The sequence below is a fragment of the Mirounga angustirostris genome, unplaced genomic scaffold (genome assembly GCF_029215605.1).
Source record: "Mirounga angustirostris isolate CCGP_5_RB_7025 unplaced genomic scaffold, mMirAng1.0.hap1 SCAF_2, whole genome shotgun sequence".
Classification (NCBI taxonomy): domain Eukaryota; kingdom Metazoa; phylum Chordata; class Mammalia; order Carnivora; family Phocidae; genus Mirounga; species Mirounga angustirostris.
Window position 1 is genome coordinate 4,424,795 of NW_026991710.1, and position 24,491 is coordinate 4,449,285.

The following is a 24,491-nucleotide window of genomic DNA, read 5'->3' on the forward strand; positions in this document are numbered from 1 at the left end:
TTATTTCCCTTTCGACTCCCCTTGCAACTCCAGACAAGTTCTGTTTTCGCTAACCTTCATCTGTCCTGCCTCCTAGAGATGAAGCAGCACTCTGGAAGGAGGATCAAGCTGGGCAGTTGGACATGGAGAGCTGCCTTGCCCCTGACCCCCAAGACCTCCCAAGAAAGGAACCAGAGGAATCGCAAACACGTCTCATCAGAGAGGTGTCAACTAGAACCCGAACAGTAGGCCTTGTGTTTCGTTCCCTTCTCAATGCCCTAGAGCATATGCAGTACATAAATACTTCGTGTGAATAAACTTATTGGTGTTGATAAAATATTCTAGGCAGATACTGTTAACACAAAATCCTAAGAGTACACAATTTTTGAGTTAAGAGACTTATCTTCCTCATTCCTGGAAATAAAAATTCTGATGTTTGTAGATTAAACATTTTATTTGCCCTTAAAAACATATATATACATGTATATGTATATATATATATATATATTACATTTATTGGGAAGATGATAGAAAATAGTAGAGCCTTAGTAAAGAAATTATACAAAATTGTGATTACCAACATGATTATTAGGTTATATCTCAATCCCCTGGAAATGCTAACCTAATTCTCAGCAGCCAAGGCAGTAAGCAACTGGAAGCAGGGAAAATACAGCTGTATCCAGCTAGAAAGGATAAGGAACACCAGCAGTAAGAAAACACACTCTATACAGCTGATGAGTGAGGAACGTTAAACACAGTGGTGAAATGCTGTATTTATAGTACTTGGAGGCTTTTCTGTGGTTTGGAAGCCACTCTGTTCTGTCAGTGAAACTTTATTCCTGCTTTCAGTGTTAGTAACAATGGTTTAGAACAACAACAACAAAAACAGCCACAAAACACTCAGTTTAATGTGAACTCTGCACACAGAAGTCAACCAGAGCCCATGTGGTCACTGGGGACAACTGTGCCACCCTTCGGGAGGCCTCACTTCCAGGAGCAACTCCAGGAGGGTGGGACTAGAACTGGGTTTTGTTTTGTTTTTTTCTCTCAAGAACCTAGATGTGCTTACTTTCTCAGATAAAATCTGTAATGGCCAGCCGGACAGGGTGATTTACAATGACTTACAGCAATGTTACGTGCTTCACCCAGCTTCTAAGTCCACTGGTTGGTAACACACACTTTGGTTAACCAGCAATTTAACATGAAAGTGAAGTACTCAACCCTGGAATGTTAAAAAGTATCACAGACCCCAGGATTACAAGGCCCGGTGGTCACGTGTGAGGCTCCTAACCGGCAGAGAGCAGCGCTTCTCCAAGGCGGCGGGTCACCACCCTCCCTGCCCGCGACCAGATCTGAGCTAGGGCGCGGTCCACATGAAGAAAGTCTCCTGACGGAAAAAGCAGCTGAACTAACCGCTGTGCCGGGACAGCTCTCTTAACGGCGCCCAACAGGTTGGGAGTCTGTGGCCCGATGTGCCGACAAGCCCGTCCTGGAGCGTAAGAGCGCTCTAGAAGAGAAATGCAAACATGCGGACACAACCAGGAATTGTCACAAAACATGACAAGAGGGAAGTACCTGTTCCTGCAGGTCGTAGTCGTAGCTGTCGTGCAGCAGAAGACTGAGGACGTAGCGGGTATAAATCATGGCATCGATGCCACATTTCTCCAGCTCCTGCCCCAGCCAGGTCTGCACTGGGCCCAGAGCATGAAGGAGAGACATTTCAGAAACAGATACGGGGCCTGGATAAGAGCTTGAGGAGCTTTCAGATGGTAAACCATCCACAACAACTGTACAGATGGGGCGCATGAATTTAGGTTGCTGACATCCTTAAAATGTGAAGCATTTTCTGCAGTTGATGTTCTGTTGGTATCTGGAGGGGATTTTCACTCCAGTAAAAAGGAGATGCTTGACATCTAGGATAAGCATCTATTTTTGCTGGCAGTCAGCCATTAGAACAGAATTTCCCTCTTCAGGCATGACCAATGAATCAACATCCTGACAGCAATACACATGTAGATGTGATTTTCTACTTTACTTTCATTGAGGCCAAATGGAAGTCTCCGGCAGAACCTACAAAAGTGAGAGAGAAAAAAAGGTATGATAAATTACTGATCTTTTGAAAAAAAATCCAAATGAACTTTATTGAAATTTGGTGTCTTAGAACACGATTTCTTTTTGCTGTAATGTTTGACATTTTAAAACAAGTGACATTTCAAAATTTTAAGCTCAATATCATTTAAGAGGAAAACTCTCAAATTTACTATTGCTGTGCTTGTGCTCAATCACAACAATGTTTATTTTGCTGTCTCAACAGACTGGGCTAATAAAATTTTGTTCATCGGTAATGCTGAAAGAATCTGTGTGGTAACAAATCACTAGTTCAATTTTTTAGTGTAATAGACACAAGCAGCTAAATAGTAATTTCATTTAAACAATGGTTAAAAAGTAGTCTTTTAAATTGAAGGTTTCGTAAAGGTAATCATCTCGTATGGCTAAAAGATCTGCACGGCTGCTTGCTAATTATTTCATAAAAGTTAAGGTAAAACATGGATTTGGCTCATAGCCACACCAGGCTAGATGGTTAAAACTGCTTTATTCTACTATACCTCGGTTGACAGTTTGCCTACTTGTTGTGAAAGAAGCCATGCTCTTAATAGCTTTCCCTTAAGTTAACCTACTTTCAACATGTCAAACTAATCTAACGGCCTTATTAAATCACTCATGCCACCAGAAGATGAAAACTACCACAGTAACAGGTAAATCTCATCAGCTCAGCCTCTACATGAATTTTAGCAGACAATAAGAGGGTTACCAAAAGTGACTTTTAGGGGCACCTGGGTGGCTCAGTCAGTTAAGCATCCAACTCCTGATTTAGGCTCAGGTCATGGTCTCCCAGTCATGAAATTCAGCCCCATGTCAGGCTCCCTGCTCAGCAGGGAGTCTGCTTGAGATCCTTTCCCTCTCCCTCTAACGCTCACCCTGCTCACATACTCTCTAAAAAAATAAATAAATCTTTAAAAAAAAAAAGTGATTTTAGGGACGCCTGGGTGGCTCAGTCGGTTAAGCGTCTGCCTTCAGCTCAGCTCATGATCCCAGGGTCCTGGGATCGAGTCCCGCATCAGGCTCCCTGCTCAGTGGGGAGCCTGCTTCTCCCTCTGCCTGCCACTCCCCCTGCTTGTGCATGCGTGCTCTCTCGCTCTAATAAATAATAAATAAATCTTTTTAAAGATTTAAAAGTGACTTTTAAAGGAGAATTATTAGTAAAACATGAAGTCTGAAAGACTCTTCACCAAAGATTTAAGACTCCATTTCTTTCATTTCATGAATAACTACACAGTAAGTTTTACATACATTAAATATAAAGAAAAACTGTTTAAATCTACCATAGGAATAAGTTATTAGATTAAGTTGTCATTAATGTATATTCTATTTTTAAAAATTTTCTCTACCATACTGTCTTTTCTGAATTACAGAAAATAGGGGCACCTGGGTGGCTCAGTCAGTTAAGTGTCTGCCTTCGGCTCGGGTCATGATCCTGGGGTCCTGGAATTGAGCCCCACGTCAGGCTCTCTGCTCAGCCAGGAGCCTGTTTCTCCCTCTCCCTTCCCTGCCGCTCCCCCTGCTGTGCTCTCTCTCTCTGTCAAATAAATAAATAAAAACTTAAAAAAAAAAAAAGTATGAATTATGGAAAACATAAATTAAAGCAAACGTTTTTCTTTTTTTTTTTTTAAGATTTTATTTATTTGATAGAGAGAGACACAGTGAGAGAGGGAACACAAGCAGGGGGAGTGAGAGAGGGAGAAGCAGGCTTCCCGCCGAGCAGGGAGCCTGATGCGGGGCTCGATCCCAGGACTCCGGGATCATGACCTGAGCTGAAGGCAGACGCTTAACGACTGAGCCACCCAGGCACCCCAAAGCAAACGTTTTTCTATAATTTTCACCTGCTGAAATTTTTCAGCTAACTCAAAATTAAAACATTTTTCATTAGTTCTTTAATATTTTTGGATCTTAGGATGGCAGACAGATCATCAAGTAAACAATACACTGAATTCTGGGGACATCACCTAAAGCTAGGTAACAAGCTGGTACTCATTCAATGAAGATCAACCAAGACTGAGAGCAGATGAAGAAGCAATGGCTGAAGGAGCTGGATGAAAGATCTAAGGCAGGGCGCCTGGGTGGCTCAGTCGGTTAAGCAACTGCCTTCGGCTCAGGTCATGATCCTGGAGTCCCGGGATCGAGTCCCGCATCGGGCTCCCTGCTCGGCAGGGAGTCTGCTTCGCCCTCTGACCCTGTCCCCTCTCATGCTCTCTCTATCTCATTCTCTCTCTCAAATAAATAAATAAAATCTTAAAAAAAAAAAAAAAAAAAAAAAAAAAAAAAGAAAGATCTAAGGCAGCCTGAGCTCACAGCAAACAGCACCAGAGATTGGCAGAGGGCAGCCCTCCAGAATTCAGCAGAGTATTAATCAAGGCATGCATATGAGGAACTCCCTGAGCGCAGGAAAGGATCATCACGAAGACTAGGCGGAAATAGGACTTGATGCTCAGCACGGCCAGGAAGGACTTGATGCTCACCAGCCAGACTTGAAAACCTCCTAATTCAGGGACACTGGGTACTCAGAAGACTCCTAACTTAGTAAGGGGAAGCAACTAGCCCTAGACAGAACAGAGTGTGCTTAACACATCCTAAAAGGAAGACCTGGAAGGACCAAACTATTTCTAATTTCACTATGGTCCCAGAACAAACCTCACGAAATTTATAGGAACACAAAAAATACCTAGCACCTAACAAAGTAAAATTTAGGGGCGCCTAGATGGCTCAGTCGATTGAGCATCTGCCTCTTGGTTTTGGCTCAGGTCCTGATCTCAGGGTCATGGGATTGAGCCGTACATTGGGCTCCAAGCTTGGCATGGAGTCTACTGGAGATTTTTTCCCCCTCCTTCTCCTTCCCCCTCTACCCCTCTCCCTGCTTGTGCTCTCTCAAATAAATCTTTTTTTTTTTTAAAGATTTTATTTATTTATTCGAGACAGAGAGAATGAGAGACAGAGAGCATGAGAGGGAGGAGGGTCAGAGGGAGAAGCAGACTCCCCGCCGAGCAGGGAGCCCGATGCGGGACTCGATCCAGGGACTCCAGGATCATGACCTAAGCCGAAGGCAGTCGCTTAACCAACTGAGCCACCCAGGCGCCCTAAATCTTTTTTTTTTTAAAAAAGTAAAATTTACAATGGTTGGCACCTAATAAATAATTAGCAGACATGCAAAGAAGCAGGCACAAAGGAAGTAGAAATTAAGAAAAAAATAAATTCATTGAAACCAACTCAGAATTGATACAAAAGTGAGATTTAGCAGAAAGGACTCGAAGCAGTTATTATGACAAAAGGCCATATATGTGATGAGTAGAGAACAGAAAAGATAAAGATTGAAAGTCAAACATCTACAGATGAAAACTACAACGTCAGAGATGAAAAGCAGGCAGCATGGGGAAAGAGCAGATCAGCCACTTCAGAAGGAAAGAGTCCAGAGTCTTAAACTGCAAAAGAAACCATACAAAAATGAAACATAGAGAGAAAGGAATAAATTAACACAGCTTCAGCAAGCTGTGTGACAATTTTAAGAAATCTAACATATGTTTAGTTGGAGAAGAAAGAGAAGGGGGTCAACGAAATATTTGAAGAAATAATGACCAACATTTTCCCAAAATTGATGACCGCTAAACACACAGATCCAAGAAGTTCAATGAACTCTAAACACAAGAAACATGAAGAAACTGACACCTAGGCTTCCTGCAGCAAAACGGTCCAAACAAACAGTAGAGAGAAGAAGCTCAAAGCCACCGGGGAGAAGAGACATTAGGTAGAACAGAGCAAAGGATGAATAAGGACACCAAGTTTCTTGTCAGAAACGTGGAAAGGAGAAGATAATTGGGCAAAAAATGTTTAAGGACTGGAAGAAAAACGCATCAACTTAGAATTTTATACTCATCACAAAATCTTCCACAACAAAGGTGAAACAAAGACTTTTTCAGATTTGCAAAAGCTGGAAGATTCCAGCAGCAGCAGCAGCCATCAGAAATGTTACAGGAAGTCCTTTGGGCAGGACAATGACACCAGAACAAAACGTGCATCCACTCAAAGGAACAAAGAGCACCGGAAACAGTATAACTACATTTTTCTTATTACTTCAGTATCTTTCAAAGATAATTCCCTATTGAAACAAAAATAGTAACAATTTATTGTGAGGTTTGCAACATACGTAGAAGCAAAATGGAGGGCAACAGAGCACGAAGGCTGAAGGGGAAAATCTACTACTACTACCCGCTCCTTCCACATTCCCTGCAATGGTAGAATGGCACTTGGAGACAGACTCATATGATAGCTGTTAATAATCACAATAAATGTAAACGGTTGAACCAACCAATTAAAAAGCAGATGGTCAGACTGGATTTTAAAACTGCAAGACCCAGATATATGCTGCTTATAAAAATATCCACATTAAATATAAAGGCACAGACAGTTCCAAAGTAAAAGGATGGGAAAAGATACACCAGGCCAACACTGATAAAAAGCAAGGTGGAGGGGCCCCGGGTGGCTCAGTCAGATGGGCAGCTAACTCTCGATTTTGGCTCAGGTTGTGATCTTGGGATCCTGGGATTGGCCTCCGTGTTGAGCTCTGCACTTGGCAGGGAGTCTGCTTGAGGATTCTCTCTCCCTCTCCCTCTGCCCCTCTTGCTCGCCCTCTCTCTCACACTCAGTCTCTCTCTAAAATAAGTAAATCTTTAAAAAAAAAGAAAAAAGTACAAGGTGGAATGTCTACATTAATATCTGACAGATTTCAGAGCAGAGGGTTAATAAAGGTGAAGGTCATTTCAAAATGATAAAGGGGTCAATTACCAAGAGGATGTAACAGTCCTATTTATTATATACCTGGTAGCAGAGTTTCCAAATGCATGAAAACTGATAGAATTTCAAGGAGAAATAAACAAATCCATGATCGTACTAGATTTCAAAATCCCTCTCTCAATCACTGAAAGAAGTAAACGGAAAATCAATAAGGATTTAGGAAACTAGAGCAACATTATCATCAATCAGACAGAAGACTGTATTCTGGGCTCTAAAGAAAGTTGCAACTAACTTAAAAGGATTCAAATCATACAAAATATATTCTCTGACCACATGGAACTAAATTATAAACTAATCAGGGGCACCTGGGTGGCTCAGTCTGTTGAGTGTCCAACTGGTTTTGGTTCAGGTCATGATCTCAGGGATTGTGAGATCGAGCCCCATGTCAGCCTCCATGATAGGCATGGAACCTGCTTGAGATTTTCTCTCTCCCTAGCATCTCCCCAGCTCTCTCTCTAAAAGAAAAAAAAAAGGTTTCAACCCAACCATAGGATTCTCTCTGTTGTCATTAAGAGATTTCACACTTCTTCAGCCAAGTGCAAGGATTCAAGAAATGGGTGAGAAAAAAAATCAGCATACAAATGCAAAATGAAGTACACTGAACTCCCAAGATCTCATCAAAGCTGGTTAAAATCTGCCCTTGCATTTTTACCCCTAACAGAACTCTTCCTCGAACTTGTTCAATAGCTGATGCCATATCATCTTTAAATAATGGGCCATATCCCTAGAGTCACTAGCAGTTATGATCTTTTTTTTCAGTTTTTAGTTCTGTAGTTGGGACTGCAGAGGACCATGGGAAAGAGCAGGGGCTGGTAAGTCTGGTACCGTCGGGCTACTTGGCAGTTGTCTGTGTAATAACTGAGTGGATCCTAGTAACAGGGTCTGAGCCAGAAACGCTACAAGATGGCTCTTCCTGTACCATAATGGCAGGTCTAAACGTTCTTGGAGCCAGTGTCCATTCTCCATAATTTGAACCTCAAACTGTTAGCAGATGAACTAGGGACAGAATATTGGGCCATAACTAAGCTGGTTCTCCCTAAGAAGCAAGCCTTCGATGGGGGGGGGGGGGGGGACATTTGACCAAATGAGAGACTCTATTTCCAGTTCTGAACTGAAAGGAGTCTCCTAGGTACGTGGGCTCATGATTTTTAATTAAAACTTATTTTGGGGACGATCTACTACATGGTCAAAACAGAGGAAAGGTCTGACAAACCGAGGCAAAACCCATTTAATGTCTGCCTGACAAGTTCAAGAACACAGCTGGCAAACACCCAAATTTCAAACTGTTATGCTCATTCCCCAAATGTGAAATTTAGTCAGTATGAAGTTAAATTTCATTTCGGTTTAACTAAATTCTCCAAAAGTTTTTTAAAGATTTTTTTTATTTTTATTTGAGAGAGAGAGAGCATGCACACAAGCGGGGGGAGGGGCAGAGGGACAATCAGATTCCCCACTGAGTGGGGAGCCTGACGAGGGGCTCAATCTCAGGACCCTGAGATCATGACCTGAGCCAAAGTCAGATACTTAACCAATGGAGTCACCCAGGTGCTCCTCCCAAAGAGTTTTAAAGAAAAAGCACCACTGTATATACTCAAAGGCTTTTTGTTTGCTTCACTTAATTTTTTCAACATCTGATTCTCCAGAGGTTTACAGAGAAAAGACGACCTTCGGATCATCCTGAGTTATCTTTCTCCCGTGCAAAACTAACCCAAATCATCCTAAAGACTGGGCTGCATAAATGATCATTTAAAAGGTTCCAAAACAGGGGTGCCTGGGTGGCTCAGTCGTTAAGCGTCTGCCTCTGCCTCAGGTCATGATCTTGGAGTCCTGGGATCAAGCCCTGCATGGGGCTCCCTGCTCTGCGGGGAGTCTGCTTCTCCCTCTCCCTCTGCCCCTCCCCTCCATGCTCTCTTGCTCGCTCTCAAATAAATAAAATCTTAAAAAAAAAAAAAAAAGTCCCACAATAACACACTTATTTTAGAATATTTGTCTTTTTTACAACAAACTTTAAATGGTTTCCATTAAGGATGCAAAAAATATACACAGCTATAATTAAATGCCCATGGAAGTTTCTATACCACTTATGTCTTCTTTAATTCTTGCAGGTAGGAAAGTACACCATCCTAACAGTCATAACATCTAGGTTTTTGTAATCAGTCTCACCTCTGCTACTTAATAGCTGGTTTTGTGCCCATTACTTCTTGGGGTCTTTGTTTTCTCACCTGTAAAACAGAATAATAAATACGTGCTCTCTCTACACCTCAATCTCTCACAAGGTTGTTGCAATGAGCAAAGGAGAAGTACATCTATGTTTCTGCGGCCTTTGCATTTCATAAACTGTCATACAAATGGAAGATATTGTTACAAACTACCCCCCCTCAAATTGTTTATATCTGCTTTATCTTACATGTTCCTTCACTGATCAGATTATGTTAAGAGTAGTATTTGTGTTACCCTTTTAGAACAAAAAATACTCGATTTCCTTACTATCCTTAAAACAAACAACAGACTATGAAATCTCCTTCATTTATAAGAACCAGTTTCTAGTCACATCAAAGCCTTCCCTCTTGATAACATGTTAGTTCTCTGCTACACTGCAAAGAACTCAAAGTGGTTAAGGTGCAGAGGATGAACACAAAAATACAACAGCTCCCTTTGATGCCCAGTTTTTTGTTTTGAAATGTACACACGTGCAGAGACCTGCAGAGCGGTCTCTGCACAGAGAAGCCTCACCATCTCCAAACAGCACTGACCCAGAGGAGCTCAGCACACCCTGGGCTTTTTCTGTGGCCTGGTATACAATTTCTAGAAATTTCTATTTCAAATCAAGGATTAAAAATAGCCCTGGTGGTGAATGAAAATCTTCCCCCAAGACTGGGGGACTCTGTGCAGGCTTGGGGATCGATCAAAGCCTCCAGGCCTAATATTAATCTGAGACTGGAAGTGAAAGGGCTGAGGGTGGGGGGATACCCATCATGCCCTGCTCACTCTCAATATACCCCCAGGAAACCTCACACCACCCTGGGTCTCCAGGAGTCAGGGCCCTGGGGCCTGGGACATTTAGGATTAGACCTGGGACTAGGATAACAAACTGAATTTTAAAAACAAAAAGCAGGGGCGCCTGGGTGGCTCAGTTGGTTAAGCGACTGCCTTCGGCTCAGGTCATGATCCTGGAGTCCCGGGATAGAGTCCTGCATCGGGCTCCCAGCTCAGCGGGGAGTCTGCTTCTCCCTCTGACCCTCCTCCCTCTCATGCTCTCTGTCTCTCATTCTCTCTCTCTCAAATAAATAAATAAAATCTTTAAAAAAAAAAAATTTAAAAATTAAAAAAAATAAAAACAAAAAGCATTGAGGGGACGGGGGTGGGGGGGATGGGGTAGCTGGGTGATGGACACTGGGGAGGGTGTTGTCGTGAGCGCTGGGTGTTGTGTAAGACTGATGAATCACAGACCTGTACCCCTGAAACAAATAATACATTATATGTTAATTAAAAAAAAATAAAAATAAAAGCATTTACTTCTTTAACTGTCTAGTCTATATGTTTTCAGAGTCATATAATTAGTCCCAAATGATTTGTCCACTAAGAAAAAAAGAAAACAGATCTAGAACTTAAGTTACCAAGTACTTTTTCAACAAATAATTAAGACATGACCACAAGTTTCAAATGAGTAATTCAGTAATGAAGGCTCTTTTTGTGGTATTGAATAAAAGGTCATTTTGAAGGAGTTCACTGATCTTCCAAAATCTCTTCCCTTGTGTAACAATTTTCCAAGAAATGTAATGCTGTCTTTCTGTCCTCTTTGTAACACCACACACATTCCTAGAAGTAATTCAAATTACAGCCCCATTTGTGTTCCTGAAGAGTCATCTAGGGTGCAAGCAGCAGTGATTCCTATAAGCTCTAAGAAACAGACATTCTGTAGTTCAGTTTCTTTGGAGCTCAAGCAGAGGCAGACAAGTGACCAGCTGAATTTAAATGTCAAAGTGTTTCCCTTCTTCTTTTGTAATATGGTGCATATATTTTTAGGTTTGCTGAAAACACATTAAAATTATTTCAAAAGCATCATCTCTTTCTAACCTGGAACACAACTATCATCTGTGGCATGTCCTCGATTTGTCGTGTGACAGCGCAACTGATCATGAAGAGCACCAGTCAACAGTTCCAAATCGCGCTTCTCTGCGCAAAATGCAAAGTGCAGATCTTGTGGAGGGAAATCTGTTCAACCGACAGACTCACTCTTCTACTCTCCAAGCACTTCTGCTTTTCTGCTCAAGTGGATCACATCTACTTTCATTACAAAAGTTTGCTAAAGTAGTTTTCTAAATATCAAAACAGAAGGATACCCACACACAATTTCTCTACCCTAATATAATTCATGGTATTTCCGTGTGGTCATTATCAGTGTTTTTTTTTTCCTTCTGCATAGAACTTAAAATGTTTTCTTATTTCAGCAGGTTAAATAATAATACATACTTCTGTATTCTCTGTTTTCCACCTAACATTACATCTTCCCAGTGCTGTGCTAGGGTCCAATATGGCAGCCACCAGTCAAATGTGCCTATTTACATTTTAATTAAAAACTGGCCACACCAGCCACATTTCAAGAGCTCAAAGCCACATGTACCTAGTGGCTACTGTGCAAATAAAGGACATTTCTGTCACTGCAGAAGTTCTACTGAACTAGCTTTGATTCCCTATGTTGACCTTAACAAAGAGTCACTGGCTTAACAGAATCCATGTACCCTCCTCCATGTACCTGTGGACTGTAGGAGACACTCCTCCTCATACTCGGAAGATGGGATGCTAAGCACAGACTTTCTGAGATAGCACAATGTACCAGAGGGACGGTGTGAGGAAGTGGAAAACATCTGCCTTTGTGTTTGATGGGTCTCAAATTTCATCAGGGCAAATGTCATTACAGTAGAAAGTAATCATGGAAGGTTCAGTGACAATGTCAAACTGTATACAGAACACCAAGAACTATGAAGCTTACTGACAAAGCAAAAAGAAAACTGAGACTAACCCAGATGGGGGCCAAATTTCAAGGTTTTCAAAATTCAGGAAGAAAAGTTATTTAGTCAAAATAGGGTGGATTATGCTGCAGAAACAAATGATCCCCAAATCACAGTAGCCATATCCATCCTGGACTGGCAGGAATGCTCAGCATGATCACAGCACAACCACTCTGGGACTCTGCACACAATATGACAGTACAGTCACCAACCTTGAACCCTGCTAGTCCAGGAACCAGGGGCAAAGAAAATCTTGTGGAGGGAAATCTGTTGAAAGCATGCACCAGGGCGCCTGGGTGGCTCAGTTGGTTAAGCGACTGCCTTCGGCTCAGGTCATGATCCTGGAGTCCCAGGATCGAGTCCCACATCGGGCTCCCTGCTCGGCAGGGAGTCTGCTTTGCCCTCTGACCCTATCCCCTCTCATGTGTTCTCTCTCATTTTCTCTCTCTCAAATAAATAAATAAAATCTTAAAAAAAAAAAAGAAAGAAAGAAAGCATGCACCAGCGCTTTGGAAACTGCCTCCCGGAAGTGAGCCCCACATCCCCCCCACCCCTCACCCCCATCAAAGCAAATCTCATGGCCTGCCAGTAGGGGTTGGGGGAACCACTCCTCTCCCATGCCAGGGAGGAGGGAAGAGCAGTAACAGGTGTCAACAGCCCTAAGGACTCTTAAAGGGGCAAAATGTGAGACTCTTGATAGGAAACAACTCTAAAGTCTAACACTATTGAAACCAGCATTCTGGTCAACCTGGGTGGAATATTTGAGGCAGATGAATTAAAACACTGCAAAAACAAAACAACCCACAAAAGAGACAAAAGTAACATGCTCAGGAAGGTTTCAGAAGGCATGAGCACTGCTGAAACATTAACACCTAAATGGCAACGAGCCAATCCCTGCCATCCACTAAGAAGCCATCCCTAACTACTTAAGGCCACACTGCTCTCTTCCTGTGTCACTGAGGGCACTCACTGTCCTCCCTACTCTCTGCTTTTCAATCATATGCATCTACACTATCCTCCCAACTGCCTCCTGTGTGTGAGGAGGACGAAGCTGAAAGTTCTCCAAAGCCAAACTGTGACATATTCCACATGCTAATCAGCAAAATGCTTAGGCCTTGGCAGGTGAGCAAAACTGTGTCAAACTAAACACTTTCCAAATCTAAATGGGGGAATAAATTCTGAAAGACAGCCTTGGGAAATACAATAGTCAAAATACTAAGCATGTGTGGGAAGACAATGAGCCCCAGGCAAGTTCTCAGCTGCCAGGTGGTAAACAACCCTAACCTAGGAGCCCCCGCCCATTCTGCCAGCACCCACACGTGTGCTGGAGGCATCATGCGTGCCAGGCAGTGGACATGCTGTCAGTGACACAAAATCAACGACCTTCAGGTCTGTTCTTCTGTATTTACCATCCTACATTAATGGGCTTTGGGCTTTACCCTTTGGTAATCAACTTACACTTCTTCCTAATGAAACCCACCCCCTCCCACCTTCCCTTTGATCTAGTTTGGTACTTTTGCAATTTATGCCTTCACACTAACTACAGATCTTTACCTGGTCTTCCTCACTACAAATTTCACAATAAATTTGACAAAATGCTCAATATTCAAGGGCCTGAATTACCTGAAACTGTCTTTTCATAATTCCTCATTTCGGTATCAATACAATTTTCACACACACACAAAATATTCTGAAGGGGAGGGGTGAAGGATATACAAAATATAAATAGAAGAAAACAGAATAATAAAGAAAGATGTTTGAACTACTGAAACTCTAGCTTTTAGATTCTACGACTTTTCACAAAGATCCTAAATATTTGCCTGGCAAATCAGAGAGGGCACATTCATAAAAAGGTAGTTGCACACACATACACAATCTCAGTGCAAGGGACCGCTCATTTTCTTTAGTAGACAGCATGCCTTCAGAGCGAGAATCGATTGCCAGAAGAGAAAATCCATGGAGAATCTACAGCCTGCACCAGAACTCTTATCACTGAAGAATGACAGGCTAAAAGCTGATCATATACACCTGTTTAGCCTCTGTATCTGAAAAATGACGTAAATATGGAGAGTCAGACCTACAGTCGCTTCCCCATCTAGAAACGTGCCAAGTCCTAGGAAATGAATAAGGCTTCTGTTTAAGACAATATAATCAGTAAGACTAGTGTGGGACATGAGTGCTTTCCATGCAAATAGGAAGAGCTGCATAGAGATTAAATTCCATTTTTACTAGCCAGGCTATCAGAAATGAACTGATTAGTGTATATTCTCCAGTGACAATTAAAATGAATTCTTTTCATGAATGTAGGGTTCTTCTTCTAGATAAGAGTATTACTCGATAGTAACAGGAACTAGCAAAGGTGTTTACTAAACTGCAGACACCTTAACAGACCCAGTTAATCTCTAAATTGAAAAGATAAGAAAAAGGAAGAACCAACTAATGATGACAGGTGAAAGGACCCGGTTTTACAGAGAATCAGAAGTACAAGACAGACTCCCACTAAAGCAAAAACAAATGGGAACTAGATCACGTGTGTAATGAGACTAAATAAAAGGGAAGCGCTTTCAGTCCAGCCTGGATAAATTCTCCCCTGCTGGTATGCTGTTGACAAGTGCTAACAGAACTGAAAGTCTAGGTCAGCCTCTAAGTTCTCAGAGTTGTAATGGGCCTAACCAGAGAGAGAGAAACTGCTCATGCAAAGTAACACTGTTTTATTTCTAACTTTTAATCCACAATTGCCAGTTATTTAATAATTCATCCTCATCTGTTAATTTTTCTAGTTTGAAAAGCTAGGCTGATTTTCCCAGATTGACATCTCTTTGCAGGTTATCACATTACAATAACCAGTGTTTATCATTCACCTAGATCTATTAGACATCAGAATTTCATTAGCAGGGCTACAAAATGGTAGTTTTTATGCCTTCAAAAAAGTCCTTATTGGAGACTTACAAAAATGTCATTTTTCCCTGGAAGGGGCAAACCACACGTCAGGCAGTTTACAGAATGAAAAACCATGAGGAAAGCCCTTTGGGTCAGAGGGAAGGCAGTAAATGTATACACTGACATCGGAAATAGTCCTCCTGCAAACGATAAAACAGCCACCAAACAAAATCCAAACATTAGAACAAAGTTCATTATTATGAAATCCTATAAGCTTTTAGAAAAATTGCTGGAAAGTGATAAAACTAAATTTCAGAAATTTAAAAACTTCAATTAAGAGAAACTAAACAGACCTTCAACTCTAAGAAAAATTTTCAAAAACACTAAGCAAGTTTATTTACAAACAAAAAATTTAAACAAGCAGATTTTTAGAATTTTGAAAATGCAAAAGGCTCTAACATGAAGAAACCCATTTAATCAAGGACGAAGCATTTATCAAAGATACTAGATCATGGTGTATTAAAATAGTTTTGCAAAGTATACTGTTGCTTGTCCAATGTCTCTGCAAAAAATTCTACAGCTTCTGGGGCTCCTGTCAGTTAAGCTTGATTTCAGCTCAGGTCATGATCTCAGGGTCATGAGATCAAGCCGTGTCATCGGGTTCCTTACCTAGAGTGGAGCCTTGGGATTCTCTCCGTCCCTCTCTCTCTGTCCCTCCCCCCCAGCCTCCCCCAACCCTGAGCGCGCACACAGGCACATACTCTCTTTAAAAATTTTTTTTTTAATTCTACAGCTTTCAACTACTGACCTCAAAATTATAAAGTGGTCTTCTGAATTTCGATAGGTGGGGGAAGAAATGACCTGAAATTCTGAAGCTCACTGGGAAGACAGTGCCATTTTTAAAATACTAATATAAAGCCATAAGCTAAGTAATACATATTGAAGTTCTCCAAAATGAAATTGGGTAGTAAACAATATTTTGGTAAGATTTTGTATCTCTCAATAAGAGCTACCTAATTCAATATAAAACTTTTATATAATTATCTGATACATACCCTACTAGTTAGAAATTTTATTTATTTTATTATTTTTTTAAATATTTATTTATTTATTTATTTATTTATTAGAGAGCGAGTGAGAGAGAAACAGCATGAGAGGGGAGAGGGTCAGAGGGAGAAGCAGGCTCCCCGCTGAGCCAGGAGCCTGATGTGGGACTGGATCCCAGGACCCTGGGATCATGACCTGAGCCGAAGGCAGTCACTTAACCGACTGAGCCACCCAGGCGCCCTAGTTAGAAAATTTTAAAGGATCAGAATAAAATTCTCTATTTGATTTTGCAAAAAGATACACGTTTGAGAACTCAGAATAGGTTCAAAGTACATGTATTTTTCATCCATTAATTATATGCTTCAAAGATTAAATCAAGTCTTTAGCTGTGACTCTTAGGATGTAGTTACAGTCCCTAGGAAGCTATTTAAATGAATAGCGTCATCATTTAAAGTATAACCTGCTATACAGTTCCCCTAAAGTGTATTTATTCTAGGTGATATAAAAATTTATTATTTTTGCTGCAGAAATTCTTCCTCTTGCATTAATTAGGGAAATACCAGAGCTGAAACAAAAGTAGGCTTATTTATTTTAGGATATCTTAAAACTTTTAATATGGTAATGTGAATCTGGAACCTCCAGGAAGGAAACAAAGTAGATAGCATTTTCCATACTTATTTAATTATAGACCTCTTTTGTGTTCCTGAGAACACACTTTGGGAAATATGACCTTTTATGAAAGACTTAGGGGCGCCTGGGTGGCTCAGTTGTTAAGTGTATGCCAAGGCTCGGGTCATGGTCCCAGGGTCCTGGGATCAAGCCCCGCATCTCCCTCTCCCTCTCCCCCTGCTTGTGTTCCCTCTCTTGCTGTCTCTCTCTCTGTCAAATAAATAAAGTCTTAAAAAAAAGGAAAGAAAAGCCTTAACATTTTCCCTAAGTTATAAGGAAGACCTAGACCATCTAGGGTCCTTATATCATCAATTTCCTAGGGTTGAAAAGTTAAACTGAAGATACCACTTAGGAATAAGATCATTAAGTACATCCTCCTTTATTTTTCTTTTAAGATTTTTTATTTATTTTTTTAAATAACTTTTTTTAGGGGCGCCTGGGTGGCTCAGTCGTTAAGCGTCTGCCTTCGGCTCAGGTCGTGATCCCAGGGTCCTGGGATCGAGCCCCGCATCAGGCTCCCTGCTCGGCGGGAAGCCTGCTTCTCCCTCTCCCACTCTCCCTGCTTGCGTTCCCTCTCTCGCTGTGTCTCTCTCTGTCAAATAAATAAATAGAATCTTTTAAATAAATAAATAAATAACTTTTTAAAAACATTTTATTTATTTACTTGAGAGAGAGAATGAGATAGAGCATGAGAGGGGGGAGGGTCAGAGGGAGAAGCAGACTCCCCGCTGAGCAAGGAGCCCAATGCGGGCGGGACTCGATCCCGGGACTCCAGGATCATGACCTGAGCTGAAGGCAGTCGCTTAGCCAACTGAGCCACCCAGGCACCCCAAGATTTTTTATTTATTTATTTGACAGAGAGAGACATAGCAAGAGAGGGAACACAAGCAGGGGGAGTGGGAGAGAGAAAAGCAGGCTTCCCGTGAAACAGGGAGCCCGACCTGGGGCTCGATCCCAGGACCCCGGGATCATGACCTAAGCCAAAGGCAGATGCTTAACAACTGAGCCACCCAGGTGCCCCCTTTATTTTTCTTTTAAAAATCCGCATAAATTATATTGTGCTATACAGTACGTCAGTCAGAACTCCTTTTGACGTGGGATCAGAACCTTCCAGATTTCCCCCTTTCTCCTAGGCACACCTCCGTCCTCATTTATGATCTTGGAGTACATACACTCAAGGAGCTGTGTCGGCATTCAGTGCCTTCAGCGCACACCACATCCACACCAGCGCCTGTCATAGGCACAACAGCAAGGCAAGCACCTAGGGTGTCAAGGAGGTGCTTACAGCCATTGAAATGATCCTGGGCTTATTTCCACTGCACAAAACCACCAAGCTGTTCTGTAGTGGCTCAAAAGCCAGAGATCTTATAGGATGTTAACGGCAGAGCCACCACCGGGAGGAAACTCAGCAAGCAGGCCAGTGGCTCCACAGCACAGAAGGCCAAGTATGGCGCTCAGAGGGCATGCTCCAGGGGCTGGTGGGAGGGCAAGCTAACTGAGAAGTGCCTGTAGTTCATGAACATTTGCTGAGGGTCAAGTACAGCTGCTAAAAAATTTAGAAATGCTACCGATTTGGGGCGCCTGGGTGGCTCAGTCGTTAAGCATCTGCCTTCGGCTCAGGTCATGATCCCAGGGTCCTGGGATGGAGCCCTGCATCGGGCTCCCCGCTCAGTGCGAAGCCTGCTTCTCCCTCTCCCACTCCCCCTGCTTGTATTCCCTCTCTCACTGTCTCTGTCAAATATATAAATAAAATCTTTAAAAAAGAAAAGCTACTGATTTTAAGTGTACTTTGAGGCATCCCTGAATCTGAGAAACATGCTGAGAAGCCCCACTACTCCTAGAGGCAAGTAGAGTAGCATTAATATGACTGTTTATCTATGGAATTCTCCCTACATCGGTGATATTCCTAAAGACCTAAAATATAAATACTTTAAAGTATTTATATTATTAATGCAATATTACCAAAAATATATTTAAAATAGCCAGCGGCTGGGATACCCGGGTGGCACAGTCGGTTAGGTGTCCACGTCTTGATTTCCACGCAGGTTGTGATCTTGAGGTCGTGAAATTGAGCCCCGCACTCAGCGCCGTCTGCTTGGGACACTCCCTCCCCCCTCCCCACCTCCTCAATGCCCACGCACTCCCGCTCTCTAAAAATAAACAAAATCTTTAAAATACCCAGCGGTCTGCACAGGTCCCAACCTGTCTGTGCTTTGGGGTTGCTATCTGCCTCATAAAGCAAAGGAGAGGGTTTGTCTTCTCCTCTGAAAAAGACTCCTACACAGCTGGCTTTAGCATCTTCCAGGAATAGGGAGGCAGGGATTGAGGCCTCATGAGCCTGGGTTTCAGCTGAGTTAGAGAAGACAGTGCTCACAACCAGCAAGTCCAGAGTCAGGTGGAGTTACCTCCAGGGCTCGTTACTATTAACCCAGCCTGGGCTTCTTGACGGTCACAGAAGTGGACTCCTTAACAATAAAATAATAATAGTTTCAAAAAATACAATAAAATAAAATACCCAGCAAAGTACGACACAAAGGTGAAAGATTTTTGGATTGGAATTTTACACTAATTAAAACCCTTCTCAAGGGCACCTGGGTGGCTCAATCAGTTAAGCGTCTGCCTTCGGCTCAGGTCATGATCCCAGGGTCCTGGGATCGAGCCCCAAGTCAGGCTCCTTGCTCAGCAGTCTGTTTCTCCCTCTCCGTCTGCCCCTCCGCCTGCTTGTGTTCTCTCTCTCTCAAATAAAAAAGTAAAATCTAAATCAATCAATCAATCAATCCCTTCTCAGGGCACCTGGGTGGCACAGTTAAGAGTCTGACTCTTGATTTCAGCTCAGGTCATGATCTCAAGGTCATGAGATTGAGCCCCACGTTGGGCTCCTGGCTCAGTGAGGAATCTTCTGGTTCCTCCAGCCCCCCCCGCAAATAAATAAAATCTTAAAAAAAAAATTTTTTTTTTTAAGATTTTATTCATTCATTTGACAGAGAGCAAGAGAGAACATAAGCAGGGGGAGCAGCAGAGGGAGGAGAAATAGGCTCCCTCCTGGGCAGGAAGCCCGAAGCAGGGCTCGGTCCCAGGACCCTGGGACCATGACCCGAGATAAAGTCAGATGCTCAACCAACTGAGCCACCCAGGTGCCCCCAAATTTTAAAATCTTTAAAAAAAAAAAAAAACATTCTCCTCCAAAAATAGACTGGCATGACCATCTGTAGAGATCTATAGAGGTCAAAACTCTTTAAAATTTCACTGATATGTTCAAATGACAAATATTACAAAGGTAAATATAAAGTAAAAAGTAGCAGACATAGGCATTCAATAGAAATATACATGCACAGCTGAGAAAAGGATATAAACAAAAATAGTTAAGTATCCAAACACTGAACATGCATAAAAGTCACCTTTCAAATGACTCCTGTTAAATATAAAGTTGATTACTATGCTTTTCTTATAGATTCTGGTCAAATTCTCTATCACATGAAATATTTAATTCAGGGGTTAGTAATAAGTATTCTACTCCAGTGAATATGAAATCAGACAACTCTGGGAAAAAAGGTAATAATCCCTAGAAATACCTGATAAATGAGAGGAATCTCATCCAGATGCATCTTTCAGGTGTTACCTAACGACCAGTAACTAGAACCACAGGAGTGATTTGGGCCCAGAGTTGTTTTATGGATCCCTGAACATTCATGTTTCAGCCCCTCACAGACAAGGTCAAAGACCGGTGTAATTTATGCAGAAATCACTGCCTACAAACCAATTCTCCACCCCCACCCCCACCCAAGGATCTGAGACCTTTACTACAAGAGCAATGGAGGATAGGGCTTAGGAGGGGAGATGGTCACTGTGGTGGCAGATTTTATGTCAGATCTTACGCAGACCCACTGAATCAGAATCTCCATTTTACCAAGTTGCCCAGGTGACAAATGTCCTGGCGGTGCCTCCCTGAAGGCTGAGGACACGTCCCTGTACTGCTCCCTGTGACTGGCGCGGCCAGTGGACCACAGTGGACATGACCTACACCATGTCCATGCAGCTTTAAAAGTGATCACTGGATTACGCCTGGCCTCTTCTGCTATCACAGGAAGAACAGGACCCAGACGGGACCGCTTCCTCAGCATGGGTCTCAGGACGAGAAGACACCTGGAAGGCCACCGCAGCAATGAACTCAAGGCTGCCAACGTGTGATGTGAGCCACGAAGAGCTGTCTGGTGCTTAAGCCACTGAGATTTGGGGGTTCGTTCACCACAGTGCAACCTTGTAAAATCTAAGAAAACATTCACGTTCTTAATCCATCTACGAGATACCTGTATTTAGAATTAGTGAAGCACACACCTAATTGCGTGTTCTTCTACACGGAAAACCAACTGTGCCAGCGTCACTAATGGATCAGCCCTCCATCCCCATCTGTAACTGCACTTCTCTACCAGACCCAAGTCCACATAACCACACGTCTGTCTGGGGCTCTCTGCTGTGCTTAACATAACTCATCCCCACGCCAACACCACACTGTCTGAACTACCAGACTTTTACACAAGGTATCGAGACTCTTCCTCAGCAGTGTCTTCCCTGTGCTTGGCCCTTTTTTCATTCTTATAATTTTAGGATCAGCCACCACATTCTGTGAAAAACCCTGCTGGGGTTTTAATTGGAGATGCATTAAATATGTAGATCAATTTGAGGAAAACAGACCGCTTTACACTACAGAGTCTTCCCATTTATGAACAAAGACCATTTCTCCATTTATTTAGGTCTCCCCCTAGATCTTTCAAGTAAGTTTTCATGTTCAGCACACACATTTATTCCTAGATACTAGGTCACAGACTCTCCTAGGTTTTATACAGAATCAACATCTGCAGATGACAACAATTTTCTGTTTCTAGTGCTGCGATCCTTGGGCAGGTCAGTGCTGTTCTCTGGCTGTGCTGGCCCAGCGTCCCCTCAGCAGGTAGTATCAGCAGGGTGTCCTTTGTCCTATACAGGAAATGTTTCCACACTTCCTCATTAAAACTGATGTTCTCTGTAGGTTTTCTGTAGACATCCTTTACTGGCTAGGAACATTTCCTTCTACTTACAGTTTGCTAAGATCATAGCTATAGCGGCTCAGTCACCTAGGTCTAGGGTTAGTGACTGGAGGTATTTCCTTTCTTATAGCATAATTTTGTTTCTCCTCCAGCGACAGAAGCAGCAGCTTATGTTTATGGAATTTACCACCAAAGTGTTCTATATGCATGCTCACTGCATTCGAACACCCCATGAGGTAGACACCGTTATTATATTCCCTTTGTACAGATGATGACATGGAAACTCAGAACAGAAACTTTGTTTCTCCAAACAGCAAGAAAGAGGAAGAGTTTGGATCTGAAAGCAGGCTAAGCTAACTCCAGAGTCAAGCTCCTCACCACCACAGATTGGTAACAACTTGCAACCACCCAAAGGGTCCTTCTGGGGGCGCCTGGGTGGCTCAGATGGCTGGGCATCTGCCTTCCGCTAGGGTCATGGTCCCGGGGTCCTGGGATCGAGCCCCACATCGGGCTCCTGGCTCGGCGGGGAGTCTGCTTCTCCCTCTCCCTCTGCCTCTCCCACTGCTCATGCTCTCTCTCTCTGTATTTCTGTGTCTCAAATGAATGAATAAAATCTTTAAAAAAAAAAAAAGGGGTCCTTCTGGCCCCAAAGGGGAGGACTTGAGCAGCAATGGTCTGCACCTAACTCCGGCTGTCCAGGAGTTACATTCTGCTCTCGGGTAGTCCCATTTGACCAAGGATCCCCCTTCAGGAGTCCTTCAAATCATCAAAGCAGGACAAATTCAAATGGGGGGAAAGGAAGGTAGGATTAAATTTTAAAGAATTTTAAATTCACATGAAATAAGCCCCAAAATTTTGAGAGTGAGCTATTGTTCCAGGGACCTTTTTTTAAGACCTTTTTTAAAGAAAGAGAGGGGCGCCTGGGTGGCTCAGTCGTTAAGCGTCTGCCTTCGGCTCAGGTCATGATCCCAGGGTCCTGGGATCAAGCCCCGCATCGGGCTCTCCGCTCGGTGGGGAGCCTACTTCTCCCTCTTCCTCTCCTCCCGCTTGTACTTGCTCTCTCTCTAACAAATAAATTAATAAAATCTTAAGAAAAGCGAGAGAGAGAAAGAGAACATGCGAGGGGGGCAGGGAACCTTTAGCACAGAGTCCCACACGGAGCTCGATCTCACACCCAAGCCAAAAGCAGGAGTCAGACACGTAACTGGCAGTGCCACACAGGTGTTGCCCCCCCGGGTACTTCTTAAGCAACATCAGCATTCCGAACCCAAACCTGCTACGGCTGCTTTCCAGAGAACCCACTTCCCAAAGACGCAAACTTGTGAGACTCAGAGAGGAACGGACTGCCCATCAGATTCAAGTGACCCTTAATTGTATTTAAATATCAGAAACCACCACCATTTGGTGAATATGCAAGACACAGTGGGGGTGACAAAGCAGCTTCATCTGGGAAGCAATGGTGGCATGTTCTCTAGTAATTCTAAAGCTAGGAGAATGTGATTTCAATGCATGCTCGAAAAAATCATCCTCAACGGCCCACGTCATCCATTTGCTCTGCAGATAAACCAGAATCCACATTTCCGCTCTGGTTTAGGAACATGGATATGCTAATCAAAGTCCTAGGAACCATAGTCACTTCCAATTAGTAGCTCCTTTCCACTCTCTTCTAACCACTGGTCGAGCTACCTCTGTTCAGCCCCTAACCCAATGACTGATACCCTTACAAGATGAGGGAAACGGGGACAGAGACCCACAGAGGAGGCCACATGCAGACGGAGGCAGAGAGGGGAGTGAGGTGCATACGAGCTGAGGAACACCAGAAGCTAAGAGACAGGCACAGAACAGGTCCTTCCACAGAACCTCCAGAAGGAGCCCAGCCTCCTGACAGCTGCCTTTCAGACTTGCAGCCTCCAGAACCGTGAGGATACATCTGTGTCCGCTGCCCAGGCCGTGGCACGTCCTTACAGCAGCCCGGGTAAGCTCCTGCAGCACTTCCTACCTTACACCTGACCGAAGGCCCATTTCCGCTTCTGCAACTTCCGCCTCCCGAAGTATATGCGACGGGACAGTGAGGAGAAAGGAATGGGCGGGCGTCAGCGTCGGGAGCATGCTGACTTTATACTCAGAGACATCGCCTGATCTAGGGCCGTTCAAACATTTCTCAAAGAAGCAAATCCCAATACGACGCCTGAAACACGTTCCAGGGGCACAGGTGAGGAGCACGGGAACTGCCCAAACTCCCGTCTCCCCACCCACTCCTGCCCCATGCCTAGAATCCTTTTACTCATCTGTTCATTCCATAAACGTTTGAGCACCTGCTCTGTGCCAGACATGGCTCTCACAGCATGGAAAACACAGAGCTAAACCAAACCTCTGCATTTTACAGATTAAGACACTTAACGTGGCCCGGGTCCCGTGGCGGGTGCAGACCAGGGCCACCGCGGTCCAGCTAGGAAGCTGCTGTTCACCCCTCATCCAACTTGCAGCCTTGTTGTCACAGAATTTTAAAGGATCAAAGCAAAGCCTTTTTACTCTGCATTTACCATATCCTTCTTAATCAGAGCTTTTGGTTTGGCCACAACTATTCACCATCCCCACAGACCTAGAGACACTTTGAGAAGCTGACAGACCTGAACCCTGAGCCAGAGGGAAAGTGAGACCAGCTCTGACCCCACTTTAGCCAACGGCAGACTGCAGGGTGCTACCTGATCCTTTTCAAGGTACTCCTTTGCCTGCCCTGGCAAGGCCTGGGTAAGTCTACTCAAGGAGCTGCAATTTCCATGACAGTTTCTACCCCACAGCTAGAGGAAAAATGGTTATAAACACTGTTCCTAAATGTGCATGTGTGTTTGGAAATGGGAGAATGAAATGTAGGGGGAAAAAGTATCCCGTGGAAGGGCAGAAATCTTTGCCTTATACTGGAGCAACAGAGCCACCAAGGCAGGAAGCAGCAGCTCCCCGAGTGGCGCCGACCACC

At 43.3% G+C, this 24,491-nt stretch overlaps 1 protein-coding gene across 8 annotated transcripts in view; it reads right to left on the reverse strand.

Annotated features, from left to right (window-relative positions):
* The window catches only part of KIAA0232 (KIAA0232 ortholog), an 87,379-nt gene that overhangs the window by 49,648 nt on the left and 13,240 nt on the right, over positions 1-24,491 (reverse strand). For 6 of the 8 annotated variants that reach the window (XM_045881525.3, XM_045881523.3, XM_045881520.3 and 3 more), the window contains one exon: positions 1,555-2,049. In XM_045881525.3, coding sequence (XP_045737481.1) covers positions 1,555-1,785 — 231 coding nt within the window. In that variant the 5' untranslated portion in view covers positions 1,786-2,049. Of the gene's footprint in view, positions 1-1,554; positions 2,050-6,906; positions 6,927-9,045; positions 9,105-24,491 lie in introns of those variants that run through there. The other 2 variants (XM_054509008.2, XM_045881522.3) reach the window with 2 other exon arrangements.